General features: G+C 43.1%; 1 protein-coding gene across 1 annotated transcript in view; it reads right to left on the minus strand.

The window, feature by feature from the left end:
* Positions 1-1,671: 1,671 nt before the first annotated feature.
* The window catches only part of DCUN1D2 (defective in cullin neddylation 1 domain containing 2), a 49,135-nt gene continuing 26,189 nt past the window's right edge, over positions 1,672-24,617 (minus strand). Inside the window, exons 5-7 of the mRNA XM_084612451.1 lie at positions 11,656-11,738; positions 3,347-3,443; positions 1,672-2,205 (exon numbers count right to left, since the gene is read on the minus strand). Coding sequence (XP_084468577.1) covers positions 2,126-2,205; positions 3,347-3,443; positions 11,656-11,738 — 260 coding nt within the window. The 3' untranslated portion in view covers positions 1,672-2,125. The remainder of the gene's footprint in view (positions 2,206-3,346; positions 3,444-11,655; positions 11,739-24,617) is intronic.

Genomic DNA, 24,617 nt, shown 5'->3' on the forward strand with positions numbered 1-24,617 from the left:
CAAAGTAGGTACCGGTGGTGTCACACACTTCGGTTGTGTGATATTGGGTTGTCCCAACTGGGGAGGTGCCAACAATAAAACCATGCTCAGTGGTAACGGGCTGAAGAAGCGCTTATCCTTGTCCTCCTTGTCCCCTATAGTCAGTACCGGGGCTCTGTCAGAACTCTGGGACTATTTGGACTCACTGGTATTGGAAGAGTCTTTCACCTCTATGGTATGAAGCAGAGAGGTTGAGGCTTCTGATACCATGGACTTAGTGGGGGACCAAGATCTTTTGAGAACAGTCTCCTTATGATGGGATCCAGTGCTCCTCTTTTTGGGAGACTTCACTGTGGCCTCACAAGTCTTCCCCTTATTAGAGGAGATCTGTGCTGAGGTCAAAGGGGCATTGGATCTGTTCGGAGACAGATGTCCAAAGCAGGGATATCCTGACATGACTCTCTAAAGCAGGTCGAAGGGAGTGCTCCATCAGCAGCAGCCTCAACTTGATCTCCTGGTTCTTCCTTGCCCTGGATTTAAGGGCCAGGCAGAAGTCTCCTTCTAGTAGACATGCGACTCTCCCAAGCGGTGGACTTAAGAGTGGCTGCCGCTGACTGGGAGATGTTTGAATCCTGTAGAGCTAAGTACACCATGCCAGGAGAGAAAGGCTTCCCAGAGGGAGGGAGAGGCAAAAAGTTAATCCTCACGCTACTTATCTACTAACAACTATTTAATGCTAACACTAAACTATAAACAAGAAGTTAGCCAAGGCACGTTCCAGGCAGACGCATTAGGGGTCTAGCTCAGGCCAAGGAGGAACTGAGAACGAACTGAGGGTGGATTGCCTGCACAACCCTATGTAGCCTTGGTGTGAGTTTTAAAGATATTTAGGATGCTTGTGTGGGCCAAATGAACACAGCTAATGGAAAATCTCTGATCAAGGGTTTAAGGCACATTCGCACCTGAAGTGGAGCACCCACAGGGACACTATTCAAAGAAGAACTATTATTTGTTTTACAGAATATTTAGAACAAGAAGCAAGAGGCTTCATAATGTAGAGAAAAAAAATCACCCCCCTGCCAAAGGTTTTTGAGAAGGGGAGTTAAGATATACTGTCCATAGTGTGGTTGTGTGTTTATTTTCCCCCTTCCTTTTTGGGGTTGAGATCATATCAGGAACTGCATGCACAGAATATTGCATTTAAATGGAACCTAGCTATTTTACGGTAAATTGAAGGCTACTAAAATCCTCAAATCCCACCAATTCATTATTCACAAAAAAGTAAATGGAAAATGTAAAGATGAAGAAAAACTGAATTACGTTTATCTATCAATTATGAATTATAAAAATGTGTCTTTGGTTGTTTTAGGGTCTATTTAAAAAAGACTAATCAATCAACAGTGTAAATAATCATATTCAAACCATTCTTGGAGTCAAAACAATGTAGAGCAGTCCTTGTGCAGCAATGCTATTGATAGCTAACATAACCACACACACATCAGGTGAACACTGTGATGAAGAAGTTGATCTTACAAGGGGAAAAAAACAGTCATGGTCTGTACATTTCTGAGAGCGTAAAAATATAAATCTAGAATCCTGGCACCAAGAAAAAAGTGTCAGTAAGTGTTTTGTTACAAGTTTATATTAGGGCAGATACTTACACAGAGCTGACTTGTATAAAAATACACCATACTACATAAGTTTTATTTAGGGATTTAATTTATATACCACAAATACTGCTTTTAATATAAGTACAATATAATACAGTTTTAATTATGTAACTGCTGGTGTTCATCTTGGATCATGAACTGAATGGCATGCCGTGCTGTCAAAACTTTAAAATGGCTTCTAGTTAAACTTCTCCAAAGTATAAAATCATGCAAAATCTACATCCTATATGATACAACCAGCACAATAATTGAAGCCAATATCCTATGAACAGCCTGGGCTATCTTGAGTTTCTTCTTGCTGTGTCCATGAGTCAGCCATCATTTTCTTTAGGCAGAAAGGCGCAATTTCAAGTTTTGTCAGTGGCATCTTGCCACGACTATTAAAACCAGTGACGGTGTGCAGTTATTGGAGAAAAGGTCTTCATTACCTGATAGAGTTCAGACTGCAAACTTAGTCCATTTGGAAGTGTCTGTGGTTAGGAGGTTTTACGCTTTACTCCTGTGACTACTGGTCGTGCATATTCCACAAAATCATCTATGAGAACAGGCCATGCTCCTAAAGAGAAGTCAAACAATGTAAAAAGTCATAAAACTTAAAATAAATCTATTTAGTTTTTAAACACAAGGGATATCAACTTCGCAGCATGACCTATATCTTAGTCATTGGACTGGATATAACAAGGTGATGGCATGGGCAATCTGCACAAAAAAAAACGTGCCTAACTAATAAAAGAAAACATTAAAGCATGTTCTCTCTGAGCTATACTTCATAGCGAAAACTATTTGCAAGTTGTATCATAATTCATATTATGAGATGTTTATAATAAACTTGAGTTCAAAGCAAGATCATGGTACTCCTATTAGAGACATTCATATAATGGGAACTATTCACATGCATAAGGATACTCAACATGTGTACACGTTTGTAGATTTGGGACCACAGCATAACATATGTTCGTGAGAATATCAAAATGCAGAAAGATATTTGTCCTTAATATTTTTTTACTAGAGGAGATAATGTTTAGTTTTTATTATTAGACATTTACATCGATTATGAACTAATGAATATTTTCATAAACTTAATTTTCACTTCCAGACTTCTATATGCTATTAAAAAGCTATTTTTGTGTAGATATTTTTCTAAGTTTAGTAGCCTTAGAATCATAGAATCATAGAATATCAGGGTTGGAAGGGACCTCAGGAGGTCATCTAGTCCAACCCCATGCTCAAAGCAGGACCAATCCCCAATTTTTGCCCCAGATCCCTAAACAGCCCCCTCAAGGATTGAACTCACAACCCTGGGTTTAGCAGGCCAATGCTCAAACCACTGAGCTATCCCTCCCCCCCACCAGCTTAGCTTTAATTAAATTAGCTTAATTTAAAGCTAATAAAGATTTTTGTATGAAAATACACAGTATTATTTTGGCTTCTGTAACATAACATGTTAGATAGCACATACTATCCCGGTGCTGTCCAGGACTGCTTACCTTCATCTGCATATTAAAGCAAGATCCTGTTCAGCCTACTTACAGGCAACATTCTCGGCAGCAAATATGATCTAGTATATTTGTAGCTCTGCTCCCGATAGTAGACATTTTAAAACATTGGGTGTAAATTGTGTTTTGGCGTTTATTCACAGCATTATTTCAATTTTGCTAAATCCAATTTTTAAAAATATTAAAATTCATATTAATTACCTTCTTCATCATAGTTTGACATATCATCTGCAATCATATTTCCAAAGTCTAACAGAAGATTCCAAGTATCTTTTGGGATTGATCTTTTATGGTGTTCCTATGCAATATGGAAACAAATTATATTGTTTAAGATACAAGTTATTTTCAAATTCTGCAGTTACCTTAAATCCAGATTTCACTAAAAAAAAAACAAAAAAAAAACAACTTACATTGTTATATACTAACACCATCTTGTAGAATCCTCTTTACTAACACTGAAAGCTTTCTAAGAAAACTACTAAATAAAATATTTCTAAAAAAGGTAACTGTATAGAGCACATTTAATAGTACTGATTTATTTCTCCTGATCCACTCACATCAATTAATTATTATTATTATTATTTTAAGAACAGTGACTGTTAGGATCAAGCACTCAGACAAGCAACCAGCCAAAGTCCAGATCCCTACTCCCCATTTGCAATTCTGGTTGCTTCAGCAGGAGATCAGACTATATTTCCTAACTTCCTCCCCAATTTGGAAAGCTGCAAGATCAGCTCCACTTCTGCCCAGCAGGGGAAAAATAGTGTCACCAGATGGCATGAGGAATCAAAAAACTGGTATGTGGGTGGGTGGGTACAGAGGGTACAGGCTGAGACAGGCATAAGGTTGCTGGAGAGAGGCCAGGAGATTGTGGATGAAAACAGTCAATGGCAAAGGGGAGAAACCCAGTCACGGGTGGGCAGCAGGCTAGATATACCACCAAAAAAAACTAGGGAGGTGCTATAATGGAACCAAAACAAACCTCTGGTGCTTCCATATGTATGTGAGTCCCTATTAGATCATAAGCATTTCAAAAAATACTACCCCTTTCCACTGCCTCACACAGCTTTTAGTGGAGTAGCAGCAGAGAAATATCTATAACAAATATGTTTTAAAAACAAGAGTATTCTTCGGGTTTTGCACTGGGACTCACAGGTCAGAGCACCTCAAGATTTAAGCCAGCAGTCCCCAAATTTTTGAGGGCCATGCTGCCTCCGCCCCCGGAGCCGGGCATGGCTGGGGGAGCGGGGGAGAGACGAAGCAGACATGGGTAAGGGGGCCAAGAGCGGGGCCAGGGACCGAACTGCTGCTCAGCTCCTGGCCCCGCTTCTGGCCCCAGCCTCGGCCCCAGGCGGGAATGGAGCCGTGGCCAGGGGCTCACGGGCTCAGGGGCTCAGGGGCTGGCCTGGATCCGCTGCGCACCCCCCACCCCCAAAAGACCCGCCGTTCCCCCCTAGGGGAGCAGGCCCTGTCCCAGGCACAGTAAAATTGCTCCCCCGGGTAAGCACCAGCATTGTATATTGCTAGCGCCTATATACACATATGCATGGGAAAGGATTTTGGGAGGGGTTGAAGGTGTGAGTGTGGAGCGAAAGATTCCTTTGCAGGTTGCGAGAGGCCAAAGGGGGAGGAAGGGAGAAAGGAACGGGTTAACTCAACGATCCAGCTAGGTCTGAAAATAAGAAGCTGACTCCAGCTGCCCAAGGCCAATGCACACAAGCAGACTCTCTAATGCCAAGAAAGACGGGAGCCTGGATTCCAACCCCGACCAGCCGTGAGAAAAGAGAAGTAAGCTGAACAAGACTGCAGGGGATTGCAAAAACTAGTGAGACGGTGAAGGCCAGCGAGGGGGAAAAACAACGGTTTTGCGTCCCTGAAGCCGAGGAAGCCACAGAAAGCCAGTTTGGACTGGTACAAAGAACACGGGGGACAGAGGTCCCTTAACGAAATGCCCCTGGAAGAACCCAGGACTTAAAAATCCTCTCAAGAGTCAAAGCAAGTCAGAGATCAACAGCGGATCCTGGACGGCCTGTGCACAGGACAGAATTCTCGTCCACCCTTCCCCCTCTTCTTCTTATGTTACAACCAGGCTTGGCCAGCCTTGGGTTGAGCGTGTGTGAGTATGAAAGTGGGTTAGGGCACGGGCACTAACACTTTCTTCCTTCCTTTGAGTGATGGGGGGAGCCCCCGCGCTCACTGCTGTTATTTTATTAATAACGTGACAGATTTATGTTACCAATATGCCTGAGGCATCAGGTGATTAGGCTGAGGCCGCAGGATCATTAGGGGAGGAGATGAAGGAGCACACCAAGTGACTAAGTTTTAAAGTTTTATTAATAAAATAACAGCAGCTTTCCTGCACTGTTGATCGGAGAACTTTGGTAGCAGTCGTCCCAGCCACGCATGCGCTGCTCCCTGCCTGCCACAAGGCTAGCCAGTGTGCACAGGCAATCCTTCCTCAGTTCCTTCTCTACTGCACAGTCAGCAACTAGAACTCTGAAGTAGAGGGGAGGAGGGTGGTTCGTGGAGCACCCACAGAGAGACACATCATTATTGCACAAGGTGAGTAATCTTCTCTTCAAGTAATGTCCCTATGTGTGCTCCACTGTAAGTGACTCCCGAACAGTGCCCACCACTGGAGGCTGGGACTTTGGAGTTGAGTCTGATATGGATGATAGTACTGTGGCACTGAATTTGGCATCTGCAGCCAAATCCCCCAGGATGGCACAGTATTCTGCAAAGGTATGTGCAGATGCCCAGGTAGCTGCTCTGCAGATTTCTGATATAGGGATACCCTTGGAGAACGTGATGGAGGAGACCGACCTCCTAGGATGCGTCTGTATTAAAGACAGGGGTATTACATTACCCAATCGGTAACAGAGTTTAATACAGTCTGAGACACACTTGGAGAGTCTCTGAGCTGAAATCACTGTACTTTTTGACCTATTTGCAATGCTAGATGAGCCTTTAGTGAACTGATAGAGCCCTGACGTCTTGAGAGTCAACAGGTAGTCTAGGATCACCGGTAGGGTGGATGTATTAGGGATGAAACCTTTGGGCTGGAATCAGATTTGGAATCTCTTCCATTTTTGTAGATAGGTACAGTGAGTAGCTCCTTTCCTACTATGGAATAACACCTCCTGTACCTCCTCAGAGCAAGATGTCTCTATGTGAAAGACCCAGGCTTTGAGATGTAAAATCTGCAGGTCAGGATGCAAAATACACCTCTCATTCTGCGACAGACAGTAAGGAGTGACTGGAAGAATCATCGGTGGACTTAGTGTCAGCTGTGACAGGTAAGGGTACCACATCTGTCTGGGCCAGGTGGGAGCAATCAGTATGATGTTCACTCTCTCTCTTTTCACTGTCAATATTAGTATTTCAGTATTAGAGGGAATGGGGGAAAGGTGTAAAGAAGGCCCTTGTCCAATGGAGGGAGGAGGGCATCTCCCATGGAGTGTTGTCTGATCTCCGGTCTGGAGCAGTACTGTGGTCATTTCTTGTTCTGGTAAGTAGTGAACAGCTCTAACATCAGTGTCCCCCATTGTTGGAATATGTTATGGAGTACCACCAAATCTATCTCCCATTTGTGGTCATGTGGGAATTGGTGGCTGAGACTGTCCCCCATTGTGTTGTGAATTGCCAGTAAGTAGGCCACTGATATTAAGATATTGTGGGAGATGCACCAGTTCCATAGTTTTAGTGCTTCTACACACAGGGAATGAGACCTGGTACTTCCCTGATCGTTTATGTAATACATACAGGCCATATTGTCCATCATGACTCTTGTGTGCGTATCTTTGACCGTGGGAGGAAGTGAGTGCACACGTTTCTGACCTCTCTGAGTTCTAGTAGGTTGAGGTGAAGACATCTCTCGGCTGGAAACTATTTGTCCTGTATTGTGCGACCACTGAGATGTGCACCCCATCCTCTGAGGGATGCATCGGTGGTCAGAAGCAGAGATGGGGAAGACCGAACAAATGGGATTCCTGTATAGACGTTCACTGGGTCCTTCCACCACTCCAAGGATTGCTTGCCCCTGGTGGGCATCAGTAGCAGTTTCCTTATGTTGTCTGTTCAGCCTGTAAACCAAACCAAACCAAACCATTCTTGGAGGCATTTCATGCGTAGTCTGGCACGAGCTATAACCGATGTGCCCATAGCCATGTGTCCCAAGAGTTGGAGGCACTGTCTGGCTGAAATATGGGGACTGGATTGTACTGTCTCCATCAACGAGGAGAGACTAAGAAATCTGTAATGTGGGATGAGTGCCTTCGCCTGAATGGAGCTGAGGTCGGCTCCTATGAATTCTAGCCTCTGTTCTGGTGTTAATGTCAATTTTTGTTCATTGATCTGTAGGCCCAGATTCTGAAACAGATCCAGTGTGGTCTGAGTGACTTGCTGGGCTTTTGCAAAGGACCATGCCCTTAAAAGGCAATCGTCCATGTCGGGATAAATCATGAAGTCTTGAGAGCATAAGTGGGCTGCCACCACCGAGAGGACTTTGGGAGAATACTCTGGGGGTCAAGGAGAGGCCAAAGGGGAGTTCTCTGTATTGGTAGTGGTCTTGGTCCAGCGCGAACCTGAGGTAACGTCTGTGGCTCGGTATAACTGAGATGTGAAAATAAGCATCTTGGAGGTTGAGGGCTGAGAACTAGTCTTCTTTTTCTAACGCTGGAATGATTGTAGATAATATGACCATCTTGAACTTCTGAGCCCTGATAAACTTGTTGAGCACTCTGAGGTCCAATATAGGTCTTCAACCCCCTTTTTTCCTCCAGTATCAGGGAGTAATGAGAATAGAAGCCTCTGTCCCTTAGATGTGCAGGCACTGGCTCTATGGCTCATATGCTGAGAAGGTGGTTTATCTCCTAGGCAGCAGGCTCTTGTGATAGGGGTCCTTGAAGAGGGACTGGGAAAGGTATTTGGGATGGGGGAGAAATGGATGGAGTATCCATCTCGGATGATCTCCAACACGCATTTGTCAAAGGTTATCCATTCCCAGTGCTGTGGAACGGGGTGAGACTATCTCCGAACAGATGGGTGGGGTTTTCCAGTATGAAATGAGAAGAGTGTTCTACAGGTACCTCGACCATCCCGTCAAATCTATCTCTTTGAGGTGGAGGGCTAAGAGGAAGTTTGCTGAGATCCCGATGTCTTTCATCTGGAGAACCTGGGCTTCTCCCTCTGAGGTTCATACAATCTCTGTGTATATTGAGATGGAAACTAGGATGAGTATTGAGAGGAGTATTGTGAGCAGCGCTTGAGTGGTCACTGAGTGCTGTGCCTTCTTTTGTACCCAGGTGTATAGATACCGGGGATCGAAGAGGGGCCCTCGAATCTTTTAGTGTGTGGAGGGAGGAAACAGTCTTTTCAGCAAATAATTTCATCCCCTCAAAGGGAAGGTCCTTCACCATCATTTGAACCTCCTTGGGGAAGCCAAACAATGAAGCCAGGAGGCCCGTCACATCACAATGGCATTTGAAATAGAACATGCTGCCGTGTCAGCTGCATCAAGTGCAGACTGGAGAGACCTTTTTGCCACCAGCTGGCCTTCATTAATCCAGGCTTTAAATTGGTCCTTGTGAGAATTGGGGAGTTGTTCAATAAGAGAACTAAGCTTAACATACTTCTGATAATTGTGTTTAGCCCACAAGGCTTGATAGTTCGCCATTATGAATTGGAGGGTGGCCGAGGAGTAGGTCCAGGTGCTTCCAATCCCAGTCATAAGTGGTGGACTTAAAGTGGTGTTGGTGGCTTCAAGAGTAAACCTCATCCACAATGATTGAATTGGGAGGCAGGTGTGAGAACAGGAACTCCATGTTCTTTGCTGGCACATGTCTTCTCCTCCCTCTTATAAGTTGGTGGGATGGATGTGGGGGTCTGCCACATCACCCTGATGGGATCCAGTAGAGCCTTATTAATAGGGAGGGCCACTCTGGAGGAGGTGGAGAAATGCAGAATTTCCACCAGTTTGTAATTTGACTCAGACACCTCTTGTAAAAATATTTGGAGTGTCTCTGCCATCCTCTGTGCCAAGCCCAAGAACAGTTTAAAGTCATCCTCTATACATGGCGGAGGAGGCATCACCATCTCATCTGATGATAATGACAAGAAGTGGGCTGAAGAAATGACTTCCTCCTCAACTTTGGCCTTCCTTTCTTGCCTGTTCAGGGAGTTCAGAGGTCCTTGAGGCAATGGCTGAAGGAGGGTACTTCCTTGGCTGTGGGTAGGCCACACTAGCAGTGATGGAGGCCTGTTACCTTTGGGCCTGCCAGGGGTCCCAGTACAGCCATTGAGATGGGAAGGGGCTCAGTGATTGGTACCACAGTTGCCCAAACCAGGGAGGCTGCAGGTCAGAGGGGTGATATGCCCAGTGTCCATAATGAAACTGGGCTCCATATGGTGGGTGAGAAGAGTGAGGGAAGCTGGCTCACATTCTGATTCTGACAACCAAAAGAGCAGTGTGTGGCAGGAGGTCATTAGTGAGTCAAGGGCTCTGTGTGAATTTGGTACCGGGCCCCCATTACTGAGCAGAGGAGAGTCCAGTGTGTTGGACACTAAAAGATCCATCATGCACCGGAAATCTGTCAGCGTGGAGGGCATTGGTACTGGCAGAGGCTGTTGGTGCCAAAGACGCTTGCACCTACAGTGTCGGAAATGCAGATCTGACAGCAGGGTCCGTCAGTGCCTGGTGTATCGCCAGCGGTAGTGATGTTGATGACCGCACAGATGGAGCCTTCCCCGCGGCAGATATTCTACGTTTCTCATGTACCCCCGCTATTGATGCTTCTTTCCTTGTGCCCATCGAGTCTTCAGGCATTCCAACTTGCCCTGTCGGTTCGGTAAAGCACATGCCCTGGATACCAGATTTCAGTGGCTTCGGTGCTGTTAGTACTGATTATACTGATTGAGCCGAGGATTGTTTTTCGCTTCATTGGGGCTTGCTATGGGGAGGCACGGACCTTTTCTTAGATGCCTTATGTGAGTGGCTCACAGGTGTCTCTCTGAGTTTACCTCCTTTCAGAGTGGAGGGCTGTGGCGAGGGCTCCCACGAGGACTCCGGAGGTTGAAGGGCTGACTCCACAAGTAGGAGTCTGAGCCTCAGTTTTCTCTCCTTCCTGGATCTGGGCTTCAGTTGCTTACACAGGCCACACTTCTATTTCTCTCCCACCTAGCGGATGCACTAGGAGTGTCTGTCAGTCACTGGGATAGATTCCTTGCAAAGGCTTCCTTTTTGAAGCCCGGAGAGCCAGGCATATCCCTGTGGGGTGAGAGGGATCCCACCACAGGGAGTTGATGAAGTCCCTTTCTTTTCTTCTTTCTTTTTTTAAAGGCAACAGCCAAAATAAAATGTAAACAAAGCAAAGAAAGATAAAAGGGGCTTCAAAAGAAGCTAAAATTAACAATTCTAAGAGAACTAACGATCTGCAAATGGACAGCTCTAGCTCAGTCTCTAGCCAGGGGGAGTTGAGAAGGAACTGAGGAGGGATTGCCTGCCCATGGCTAGCCTTGTTCCCCACCAGCCAGTATGCATGCATGGGCAGGACTACCACCAAAGTTCTCCGATCAACAGCGCAGAGATGCAGATACATGTATAGTGGAGCACCCATACGGACAATACTCGAAGAAGAATCATATGTTCCTGAGGATAGACAGGATGAGGGCTCAATCTACAATTTAGGGTGTCAGATTGTATCTTCAGCCTTTACAAGTAGAGGGCACAAGGTCAAGTGGTTCCCAGACTAGGGAGGCCTGCTCCTTAAGGGCCAAGAGGCCTGTTCAATCAGCTCCCCCCATCCCTTTGCCATAATTAGCTACCTCCCAGAGTAAGGCGGCTGAACTAATTGGAGTCACTTGACAGACTGATAAATATCAGGACCCCATAAAAGGGCAGAGAGAACTCAGTTTGAAGGAAGAACTACAAGAAGCAAGTTGGTCTCCTGTGTAAGACCCTAAAGTAGATTCTGGTAGGACTCCAGGGAAGAAGGGTCAGATCTATATCCCAGAGCATAGAAGAGGAAAGGTGGCCCAAAGGGGCTGAGGCTGAGAGTCATAAGAAACACCCTGGGAGTCAACACTCTATCCCAAAGCAAAGAGATGTAAAGGGAGCCCAGAAGTTGTTATGAAGAGGAGCTCTGAGCCACATGAATTCCTGGGAGACAGAAAACCTTAGTAAGGGGAAACTGAGCCAGTGTGTTTGCAGCATCATGCTCAGCTAGCAGGGGGGGTGCTGCGAGGCAGGCATACCTCATGGGACTGCCTCTAGGTACCATTTCACTTTCCCTAGTGAGAGAAATTATAGAGAGGATTCATTTAGGGTCCATTAACAATGTTCCGGATCAGTTCTCATAAAGCAAAGATGCTGAAAAGGAAACTGCTGTCATTCACTGTACTCTCATCTTTTTTTTTTTTGGTGTGCGCGTGCAGTGGGAACACAATCTTACAAGCTGTGGGGTTCACCTGACTATTGTGCATTAACACATACAGGAATAGAAAAATATACTTACCAACAAAAATTTATTCCAAAGATCTAAAAATTTAAACCTTCCCGATAAGACTAAATTCCAATATGCAATTGCCATTTCTAAATCTGCAAAAAACAAGACAAAAATCACATATTACAGTGCTTTATACACAGTTTTGATTTTACCCATACATCTCACTATACAAATTTATTGGCCAGTTTTTAAACCACTTTTTATGATGAATGGTCTTAAGACCCAGTTAAAAAGCTGCCTGCATGTTGAGATGTAGAAGCCTAGGATATGTCTCCATGGTACACAGTGACAAAGATGTATTTGTTAAGTGTAGATCTGGAGTGCTCAACTGTTAAACAGGTCATACTACTGCGTGCGACTTTGCTCAATTTCCTTTAACTTGTAACGAAAGCCTTTTCAAAAACTCACATTTTGAAGTACTGGTTCACTGTGAAGTTATATATAATCAAATCAGCCTGGTTTGATTACCACTGAAGATAGAAATTCAACAGTAATAATGGCATATGGAACAATGTAGGCATAAAAGGAATCACAATTACATACAGAGAAGGATAAAAGACGGAACAAAACATTGAAGCTATCATTGAGCACGCTAATGTATCTTTACCTATATAGCTAGCACTCAGTGATTATCAGTAATCCTGGCTAAACCCCAGTTTATAAAAAGTATTGATATAGTATCCATCTAGACATGCATAAAGCAATTCACATGAAGAAAATGGTATTGACTTAACATTAATGTTTGGATTTAAATCCACAAAAATCAAGATATTCAGCTTGAAAGATGCTGGATGCCTTGTCTCCTTGCCCATTTTGTGTGTTAGATTGGCATTTCTTAGGGCTTTTAAGGAAAAGAAAAAAAAAAAGCTTTCAGTCATCTGGAGCACAATATTTCTGCAGCAACCCTCATGACAGTATAGCTTTTCTACAAGTCACTTATAACAAGAAGGCCTATGCCCAATATTAAAGACCTATGCCACAATTTATCAAAAGCAACTAATGATTTTGGGTGCCTCACTTTTGGAGTACTCAACTTGAGATACCTTCAAAGTTGGGTATAAATGTTTTAAGGTATTTGGGTACCCAAAAAAGGTGAGGTATCTAAAATAAAAGAACGCTTTTGAAATTCTGGGCTGTGGACTACAGTAGTTAGTTGCTTAAGTGAATCATGGCAAGAATAAAACAAATTTTAATATCATGGATACTAGAGTTCAGAATTTAGCAAAGTAACCACAGTGTTAAATGAGTGATAGTCCTTTGCTTAGTTCACTGGGGGTGGGGGGATGACACATTCAGATGGAACCTGAACAGGGGATTTTTGGATGCTAAAGTAGTTCTGTTTGTTAAGTTAAGAGACATTTCACTAACTTTTATTAGTAGTAGTGCCGTCTTTTCAAATATCTACTGTGAGAGAGATTGGTTTTAATAATGAATTACAGCGTACTTGTCCAGGAGTCCTAGTCCATAAGGAATTATCCAGAAGTTCTGGCTGAAAACATAGGTTTATGATAGACGTGTCACCTTGCCCACACCCCTCTATTCTACAGTATACTTAATCCTTTTCTTTTTGCGGATACAGACTAACACAGCTGCTACTCTGAAATATGCATGTGTGTGTATATTAATAGACAAACAACTGCATTAAAGTTGTGAAGTGAAGCTGTCAGGGTTCCCTCCGCACTCTGAACTCTAGGGTACAGATGTGAGGACCCACATGAAAGACCCCCCTAAGCTTATCTCTACCAGCTTAGGTTAAAAACTTCCCCAAGGCACACATTCTTCCTTGTCCTTGGAACAGTATCGCTGCCACCACCAAGTGAATTAGAGAAAGATTTAGGAAAAGGACCACTTGGAGTTCCTGTTTCCCCAAAATATCCCCCCAAGCCCCTTCACCCCCTTTCCTGGGGAGACTTGAGAGTAAACAAAGTGAGCACAGACCAGGCCCTTGGGTTTTCAGGACACTAAAAACCCATCAGGTTCTTAAAAACAGAACTTTATTATAAAGAAAAAGAAGCACCTCTGTGAAATCAGGATGGAATGTAATTTTACAGGGTAATCAGATTCAAAACACAGAGGAGTCCCCTCTAGGCAAAACTTTAAAGTTACAAAAAACCCCCCACCAGAAATAAACCTCCCTCTTAGCCTCGGGAAAATTCACAAGCTAAAATAAAAGATAATCTAAAGCATTTCCTTCCTATTACTTAAAATTTGTAATCTTAGATGCTTAGTTCAGGTATGGCTTTAGGAGATGTATTTTCCCTGCCCTGGTTCCTTGCTGTCCCAGAGAGAACACAAAGAAACACAGAACAAAAACCTTCCCCCACAAATCTGAAAGTATCTTCTCCTCTTATTGGTCCTTTTGGTCAGGTGCCAACCAAGTTATCTGAGCTTCTTAACCCTTTACAGGTAAAGGAGGGATTTTATGCTACCGTTAGCTGTATGTTTATGACAGAAGCATTAAAAGGTCAGAAATTAACAAAGATAAAGGTGCCCGACCACCTTCATCTCTGTCCTCTTGACTGTATGCATAACAGTTAGATTATATCATCATACACTGTTTTCTGCAAGATTCCTGCCTTGTTCAGTGCAGTAGAAGACAAGTGCTCAACGAATGAAACAGCTGGTTCAGTATTTTTTGCCATCCTTACTGTTATTATCCCCCATTTTCAAACCTGGAACTACTATATTTCCAGATAGAAAAATCTGTGGCAGAGCCCGTATTTCCTACATCTCAGTCCAGTGCTCTGATCACAAAGCTATTCTTCCTCTTCCAGCAGACTCCTCTCATTTGCTACACATCATGCTATGACAATCACTAAGGCTGAGGTGCTATAGACCCAAGGCCCATACACCAAAGAATCCTGCTTAGTTATCTGACATACACAATGAATGAGTACAGGGACCTGTGCGAGGAGGTGGCAGGAGAGAAAGTTTGTCATAAAAAACTATTGTCATACATTCATAAGAGGAGACTAAGTTAAGACTGAGCTGGTTCAGCCTATAACTCTGACTGGCTTTAGAGAAGAAAAAAAAAAGTCTTGCTAGGTAAGGTGCCTTCTTTTCCCAAGGCATTTTGTTTGCAACATAACATATTGAATATCTTATGTTCTTTAGAGATTAAGGTAACATTTAATAAAACAAAAGTTTTAAAGAAAAAGCATAAACTCTGATAGAGCATTTCCAACCTTCGCCGTGTGATGATCTGGCACTCATCTCCTCATTTTATGGACATGATGGTCCACAATCATGCAATACATGAACTTATTGTAAGAAAAATTATGAATGTGTTTAAAATGCACCAAGACAGACATTTATTTGGAAAGAGTTAACATATAATATAGTCAGAACAAAAATTACATTAGTACATGCAAGGGGATATTATACACAACTATTTTATTCCACTACCCATGTATACTTAATGTTGAATGAATAGAGATGGAAACAGGAAGGAACTAATGTGAACAACATTATAGTTTCAATGATTCATTATGAGTTGACTGGTTTTGGCAATGGTCAGTCAGCTCATAATTATGAAATGTTATCCCATCTAACAGAGAAATCAACCTTCCAACACAACCATATGACATGTTACATTGAAATGCACATTGTAGGAAAGCACTACTTTTATGAGACAAAAGTTTTAAAATATTAGATTAAATACACCTATTACGAAGGAAGGGGTGCAAAGGAAGTTAAAAGGACGCAGGGGTAGAAGTTCTTTGTGATTTTATTGATTATAGCATCTATATTTAAATAGAATGTCTCATTTATGAATATGTTTATTGTTAATTAAAGTGAACCTGATTATTTCAAGATTGTATTTAGTTTAATATGGTGAAAATAAAGCTTTGGGGAATGTTAAATGTTATTCTAACATTAATACTATACTTTGAGGGGAATTCTCTGTGTGTATGTGGCAAGCAATCTCTTGCAAAGTAGGCAACAAAAATATAGGACAGACTTGATATAACAATGTACAATAAGCATACTTCTCATGCAGAAGGTGGAACTACACATTCATATTTCTAAATTCTCTTTTATGTAGTGATTTCTGAGACAGATAGCAAAGAGAAAAATTCATAATGGGTAGTAAAGTTAGCATTAATGATTATCAGGGGTGTTGTATGTAAGACACAGGAGGCAGTTGTCCCTGTATCCAGTTCTGGGCACCACCCATTAGGAAAGATGTGGACAGATTAGAAAGAGTCCAGAGGAGAGCAACAAAAATGATAAAAGATTTAGAAACCCTGACCTATCAGGAAAGGTTAAAAAAACTGGGCATATTTAGTCTTGAGAAAAGATGACTGAGAACTCATCACAGTCTTCAAATATGCTAAGGGTTGTTATAAAGAGAATGGTGATTAATTGTTTTCCATGTTCACTGAAGATAGGACAAGAAGTAGCTGGCTTAATCTCCAGCAAGGGAGATTTAGGTTAGATATTAGGAAAATATAAAAAAGGGTAGTTAAACTCTGGAATAGACTTCCCAGTGAGGTTGTATAATCCTCATCATTGGAAGTTTTTAACAACAGTAAGAATAAGCAACTGTCAGGGATGATCTAGGTTTACTTGGCCCTGCCACAGCGCAGGGGGCTGGACTTGATGACTTCTCAAGGTCCCTTCCAGCCCTACATTTCTAAGATTCCTCAGCCCTAACACTGCAAAAATCAAGCTCTCCAAAAGTCATAACATTCCAAAAGTTAAGTTTGTTCCTGCAGTGTTAACTGGTCACATTGCATATCCTATACATTTTATGCTATATAGTAATAATTACATTAAAATTACATTAAGAGAGAACATAGGACTAGAAAATATACTATGCATGGAGAGATCTAAAAAATCAAATTCATGGGGGAGAAATGTAAATCTTAGGACTTTCCTCACTTAAATGTCTGATTTTTCAAACTTAATGTTGCATTAATGCTTTTTTTTTTTTTGGCATTTAATCTACTCTTTCCCCCCCACACCTAAAAAAAAAAAAGGTAGAAGTGAGATATGAAGTTATTTGGGAATTTTACATTCTTCCAGCCTCATCAGAGCTTCTAAACTCGATGGACCTAGCTTTCAGTTTAACTGTGCCAGTAAACTAAAGGACTACTAGGCATCATCAGCATTTTTCTTTAATGCACTGCAAAACTCCTTAAAGAAAAACTCCACAGCAAATAAGCAAAATTGGTCATTTACATGCTCATAATTTTAAAACCACTGAAATAACAGCTTTTTTGAAGTCTCAGTGAAACCTACAAGACAAAAGAACTTTGCATTTTGTAGTTTCAGATATTTAAAAAAGTTTTTAGTATGCAAAAATTTTTAATCAGAAAATTTGGAAAAAAGTCTTTTCGTACTTGAATAACTCAAAATTGGCTGACCTGATTTTTCTCCTTTGGGCTGAGAATCGAAGCATGGAAAAAACTTCACATCAAAAAGGAATTTATTGGATAAAGTTATGAGCAACTGAAACATGGGGATAGGAATGGAATTTGGAGCTCAACTTCAGTGATAACAGCTGCTACCCATACCTTCAATAATACACATACCATGCATACACTACCTGCTTATGAAGTTAGGCCTAACTCAATATCTCCCTATTTCCTCAAACATGTTTGGCTACTTAAAAAATCCATACCTCCTAATGGAATACAAAGTTGCCAAAAGCTGCAGGGGGAGGTCATACAACCACTACAATGAATTTGGAGTACTTAGAAGTTATGAGACTCCTTAGGCCATGGGTGTTTTATGTCCTGCAAGAGCATTCCCTGTGTGGGCTTAGATTCAGTGTGTAGGTCTTGGGACTATTTATTTTAACATTGTACAGACATAAAAGCATCTTCATAAATAAGATGAAATTACTTTAGGAACCACTTTAGGAAAAGGATAGATAAAAACACAGAAAATATCCTAATGCCACTATACAAATCCATGGTACACCCACCCCTTCCCCGCCCCCATTCCAACCCCTTCCCCGAAGTCCCCACCCCAACTCTGCCTCCTCCCTGCTCCCAGGGGGTGCAGGAGGGATGCGGCGGGGGCTCAGGGCAGGGGGTTGGGATGTGGGGTGCAGGAGGGATTCGGGGTGTGGGCTCTGGGGTGGCACTGCCTTGCTGCTCGTCCAGGTACCTCCCCCGAAGCTCCCTTTGGCCGCGGTTCCCTATTCCCGGCCAATGGGAGAAGCGGGGGGCGGTGCCTAGAAGCCATTGCAATGCACGGAGCCCGCCCCCGGCTGCAGGGACATTGTGCCGGTCGCTTCAGGGAGCGGCATGGGGCTCACGGGTCCACGGGGAGAAATCCTGCAGGCTGGATCCGGCCCATGGGCTGTAGTTTGCCCACCGCTGGCATGGAGGTAGGCCGTGGCCGGGCTGCTTGGCAGGCCGCAGGAAATAGCCCTGCGGGCCACATGCGGCCCACATGCGGGCCGCGTGTTTGAGACCCCTGTTTTACACCATTTTATTTTAGAAATGTCATTTTAAAATACTTAGAAAAAGGAAATTTAACCATTCTTCATGAAGCAGAAGTTAGTTTTAAGCATTACACTTTATGATTTTTTTTATAGACAATTATGAGCATATATCAAGCACATATTAATCATGATCATTAACAGTCCATAGACTTATGCCCGTTGGTGTCCACTTTCACCTTTCATTCTATACACATGTCCGAAAAGATTTTGATAAACATATAATAAAGACAATTTAATAAATATGCCATTATGTCAATTTATATGGGTTTTCAGATAGAGACAACATAAGTAAAAAAAGAAAAACAAGAGTTTGTGTTTTAAATGAAAATTTTCCTAAAAAATATCAATAAATGATCATTAGCCAAGAATAAGATATGTAATTACAAATGCATTTTAATTTCCTTATTGGTCAAAATGTCAAAGACTGCTAAACTAACCTTACTGTTTTTCCCTGCGATCTTTTTCATTTGCCCATTCAATATAAACTCTGACCAGATCTATCAGTCCTCCATCCAGCTGGTAACTCTTAATACACATCAGCATGTCCAAATGATCTACTTTTAAACGATTCCGTAGTTTGTTTTTTAGAGTGTTCATTAAGCTAAAGCCATGCTCATAGCCTGCACTTGATGCTAGGAATGTTCCTCCAATATCCATCAACTTTGCAAGATCCTGAAACTGTTCGTTCTGGTGAGCAAATGTCACCATATCCAGGAAACTTAAAACTAATTGGCTTTTGATTCTTTCAGCTACTGCAAACTTGAAGTCATTGTACTGACTGACTATAACAATCTGTTCAGCAAGAAAGTCTTTGTATTCTGAACATAGGGATTTGACAGATGATGCTTTAAGAAATCCAACTTCCATATATCGTTCCACATTCTTCCTGTTGAAAATTCTCCCGAAGCTCTGGCATCTCGACAATATACACAAACCATTCTGTTGTCTTCATCATATGAGAATATTTTACGAAGTTTAACAAGCATTACACTATGTGACTTCGGTGTAACTGTCTCTATAGTCTCATCCAGATTTAAATAAAGTCGCTGTTCTTTTATGCTTTAGACTTCTAGACAGTGACATTTTGGGATTGATTTTTTACCAGATTGGTTCATATAAAATTAATATTTTTATTATATGGCTACTATTTCAATACGCTTAACAGCGTGACTCGACAAAGGGCAAACGAGAGATCATTCATATCAGGATATCAGAAGTTTATGCATAGCTCCAATCTCGTCCATGCATCTGCGGCAAAAAACAAGGGAAAATGGAGATGTGTCGCTTCCGACGTGATCAACGTTCCATGTTCGAAATGCTGGTGGGCAGGGGTATGATTCACTGCCCTCCTCTCCCCCCCTTGCCAGCTAGTAGAATCTGGCTGTGTTGATAGATGGCGGGCGAACAATGTCAAAAGTTGCCCGTAAATGATATTTCAGCCTAGCTCTGATGTAGTATTTCATTTTTTGTGCGTGCGGTGTTTCGCCGTGTGCACACGTGCACAGCTTAGAGGGAACAGTGACCACTACATAAATCCATGGTATACCCAACAACTTGAATATTGTGTACAGTTCTGGTCATGTTATCTCAAAAAGATATATTAGAATTGGAAAAAGTACAGAGAACAGCAACAAAAATTATTAGGGCCATGGAACAGCTTTCATGTGAGGAAAGATTAAAAAGACTGGGACTGTTCATCTTAGAAAAGAGGCTAAGGGGGAATATGGTAGAGGTCTGTAAAATCATGAATGGTGTGGAAAAAGTGAATAAGGAAGTGTTATTTACCTCCCTCACATAACACATGAACCAGGGGTCACCCAATGAAATTAACAGGCAGCAGGTTTAAAAACAAACAAAAGGAAGTACTTCATCACAAAATACACAGTCAACTTGTGGAACTCATTGTCAGTGGATATTGTGAAGGCCAAAAGTTTAAGTGGATTCAAAAAATAATTAGATAAGTTCATGAAGGATAGGTCCATCCAAGCCAACATGATCAGGGATGCAACCCATGCTCTGGGTGTTCCCAAACCTCTGACTACCAGAAGCTAGGCCTGGAAGACAGGGGATGGATCACTCAATAAACTGTCCTATTCTGTTCATTCCCTCTGAAGCCTCTAGCACCTGCCATTGTCAGAAGACACAACACTGGGCTAAATGGATCATTTGTAAGACCTAGTGTGGCCATTCTTATGTTCCTTAGGTTGCTTGTGCAACCTTAATTCAGTCCCCTTCTGCTTATTATTCCTGGAGGAATTCTGCGCCACTGCACATGCGCAGAATTCATGTCCCCCGCAGATTTGTTTGCTTCCCTGCAGAAAAATCACTTTCTGACAGGGAAGCAAAAGGAAGCTGCAAAAGCAGTCACACACCACTCCCTAGCTGTGCAGGTACATCGTTTCAGGCACCCAGAGCAGCCGGCGGAGAGGTAAATCACCGCAGGGCTGGGGACACTCCTGCTAGTGGATCCTACGCTGAGCTGGGATCAGCTGCTAATCCTGGCTGGGCTGGAGGCAGAAGAGGATGGGACTTCCTTTTCCCTTGCAAGGAGTGGCTGGGGATGTGTCAGACCCACCCCCAGAAACCTCCCCCAGCTGCAGGAAGCTCAGCATCCTCCTCTGCTTCCTGCCCCCAACGCTCCTCAGCTGCAGGGGGAGGGGTCACTATATGGGGACCCCTGTGCATCTTGACCTCCCATACCCAGACACCCCTGCCAAGCCTCATCCTGTACACCCAGAGCCACCCTAGCCCTCCATACCCAAACCCCACCCCATTGAACCTCAACGCCTGCATCTGGAGCCCCCTGCACCCAGACCTCCTGCCTCTGGACTCCCACTCCTGCACCCAGATCACCACCCTCTAAGCTCCCTGCACTCAAACCCCTACCCTGATGCCCCACCCCCTGGCACCACCCTGAGCCCCTACATCCAGACCCCCACGCCACTGACCCCCAATTAGCTGTGCTCAGACCCCCACCCCACCATGCTCCACTCCCCCAGCACCCAGACCCCCCTGCTGAGACCTCCACACGCAGACCCCTCTGCTGAGCCCCAACCACTTTAATCTGAAAGCCCCTGCAAAGTCCCATTGCCCCTGCACCTGGAACCTCCCCAACAAGCCTCTGTGCATCTAGATCCCCCCACACCTAGACCCCCGCACTGAGCTGCCTTCAGCCAGATTGTCCCACACAGAACCCTCTCACCCCACACCTGGATCCCCCCACAATGAGCCCCTCCACACTTGGATCCTGCCCGGATGAACCTGCCTGCCCCACTCCTGGTGCAGAGGAGCAAGGCCCCAGGGTGTCTGTGGGGCAGGCCCAGGCCTTGTGCTGTGTCAGGGTTTGGTGCAGCATCACCACTGAGTCCATGTTCCCAGGGTGAGGGGGTTGGGGGGAGGACTGCAGGGTGATCTCCCACCTTCGTGCAGTCAGTGACCTGTGCTCCCCACTGCCATGCTGGAGCTTCTGCATTTATATACTGACAAATAAAACTTGCAGAATTTTAAAATATTGGGCGCAGAATTTTTTTTTGGGGGGGGGGGGAAGACACAGAATGCCCTCAGGAGTAGCTTGTGCAATATGATTCAATCTTTATTACATGATCACATATTATTTTTACACCTACAAAATAAAGGGCAGCATGGGATTTCCTCAACCTTATCCGAAAATTCTAAAGATGTATTCCCGAGAAGCTACAACTTCATTAAGAAAATGACTATAGCATAGATTTAGCTGGTTTGAGAAAGAAGCAGGGAAGAGGAGAGAATGTTAGCATCTTCATTCTGGACTGTCTTTTCCCTCTACTTCTGAACTTATTCTAGGACTATGAAAGAAAGAGAGTAACTATCATATCATGCAACATATCCCCCTTCACAACACCCTCAACCTCAAAACAGTAGAGTCAGAGAGTGACTCCTATGGCTAAGTGTCATACACGGAAGCATACTGCACCATTCAGTATCCTTACATGTAAAGGGTCTGCACACATAAGAGCCAGAGTACGTCTCCACATCAAAAAAAAAAAAAAAAATCAATCCAACCAAAACCCTGCAACAGCAAGTCTCAGAGCCTGGATCAACTAACTTGGGTTCATGGTAGCAGGGAGCTAAAAATAACAGCGTAGACATTAGGTGGACCCAAGACCCTCCTCCCTCACCAGATTTCCGAGTCCAGGATCCAGCCTGAGGCCAAACATCTACACTGCTATTTTTAGCCTCGCAGGGTGAGCTTGAGTCAGTTGACCAGGGTCTGAGACTTGCTGCCATGTTTTTCGGGGGTTTTTTTCCCCCCTGCGTAAATGTACCTTAAGCTTGCAAAGTATTCAAACTGTTGGGTGTTAATTTTTTCTTCAAGGTACCCTGGATTGGTCTAATTTGGTCTTTTTCCTCTTGTTCCATGACTATAACTTCATGTGAGATGACATTTCTTTCTCCTACAGCTCAAACAAGAGCTTCACAGCATAGTCACATCTATTTTTTGCTTCAATTAGTCTTTCTGACAAACTGCAGTAAAATCTGGCTCATGTGCCTGTAAAGAAAAGGATTTTCTCAGAATAAGTCAACTGATTATGTGCAAGATGTGATGAGCTATTGAATCCCTCCTTCGCCCTTCCCCTTTTGATTAATCATAATACTTGACTTTAAACTACAAGCTTGCTCATGATGGATGTGGAAAAAAGAACCCTTTGCTCCATCTTCTAGGCAGAAATAAAACTCTGCATATTGCCAGGCAAGATTCACCACAAGTATGGTCCACTCTGGAAACCTGTCTGCCAGATTCTCAAAGACTAATAGAAAGATTTACATAAACAAACGACCAAAGAAGCAGAACCTGAGGCATTACTAGTATTAGTAAGCCATTCCCTAATTCCTGTGACAGAATCTAGTATCAAAGAACTGTGTCCTACACCAGTGCTTCCACAGATTGCCATGCTTTTCAGAATACCAGCAAGAAAAATGTGAAATGGAAGAAAACAGACTGAGGCTATGTCTACAATGCTTATCTTACAATGGCGCAGCTGTGCTGCTGCAGCCGGGCCGTTGTAAGGTAGCCGCTCTTTGGTGCCCGGAGAGAGCTCTCCTTACGACAAAATAAAAACACCCCGAATGGGTGCAGTAGCTTCATCAGCCAGGAGAGCATTACTTTAAATGTAAGCTGCAGAAGCTATCGGAAGCCTGCATCCCAAGAAAGGGGAAAAAATTCACAGGCGGGAGTTGTAGACCAAGCTGGATGAGCAAGCATCTCAGAGAGGTGATTAAGAAAAAGCAGAAAGCATACAGGGAGTGGAAGATGGGAGGGATCAGCAAGGAAAGCTACCTTACTGAGGTCAGAACATGTAGGGATAAAGTGAGACAGGTTAAAGTCAAGTAGAGTTGGACCTTGCAAAGGGAATTAAAACCAATAGTAAAAGGTTCTATAGCCATATAAATAAGAAGAAAACAAAGAAAGAAGAAGTGGGACCGCTAAACACTGAGGATGGAGTGGAGGTCAAGGATAATCTAGGCATGGCCCAATATCTAAACAAATAGTTTGCCTCAGTCTTTAATAAGGCTAGAGAGGATCTTAGGGATAATAGTAGGATGACAAATGTGAATGAGGATATGGAGGTAGATATTACCATATCTGAGGTAGAAGCGAAACTCATACAGCTTAATGGGACTAAATCGGGGGGCCCAGATAATTTTCATCCAAGAATATTAAAGGAATTGGCACCCGAAATTGCAAGTCCATTACCAAGAATTTTTAATGAATCTGTAAACTCAGGGGTTGTACCATATGATGGGAGAATTGCTAACATAGTTCCTATTTTTAAGAAAGGGAAAAGAAGTGATCTGGGTAACTACAGGCCTGTTAGTTTGACATCTGTAGTATCTTGGAAAAAATTTTGAAGGAGAAAGTAGTTAAGGACATTGAGGTCCATGCTAAATGGGACAAAATACAACATGGTTTTACAAAAGGTAGATTGTGCCAAACCAACCTGATCTCCTTCTTTGAGGAAGTAACAGATTTTTTAGACAAAGGAAATGCAGTAGATATAATTTACCTAGATTTCAGTAAGGCGTTTGATACTGTGCCACATGGAGAATTATTAGTTAAATTGGAAAAGATGGGGATCAATATGAAAATTGAAAAGTGGATAAGGAATTGGTTAACAGGGAGACTACAGCGGGTCCTACTGAAAGGTGAACTGTCAGGTTGGAGGGAGGTTACCAGTGGAGTTCCTCAGGGATCAGTTTTGGGGCCAATCTTATTTAATCTTTTTATTATTCACCTCAGCACAAAAAGTGGGAGTGTGCTAATAAAGTTAGCGGATGATACAAAGCTGGGAGGTATTGTCAATTTAGAGAGAGACCGGGATATCATACAGGAAGATTTGGCTGACCTTGTAAACTGGAGTAATAGTAATAGGATGAAATTTAATAGTGAAAGGTGTAAGGTCATGCATTTAGGGATTAATAACAAGAATTTTAGTTATAAGCTGGAGACGCATCAATTAGAAGTAACGCAGGAGGA

The sequence above is a fragment of the Lepidochelys olivacea genome (assembly GCF_965140295.1).
Source record: "Lepidochelys olivacea isolate rLepOli2 genome assembly, chromosome: 1".
NCBI lineage: Eukaryota > Metazoa > Chordata > Testudines > Cheloniidae > Lepidochelys > Lepidochelys olivacea.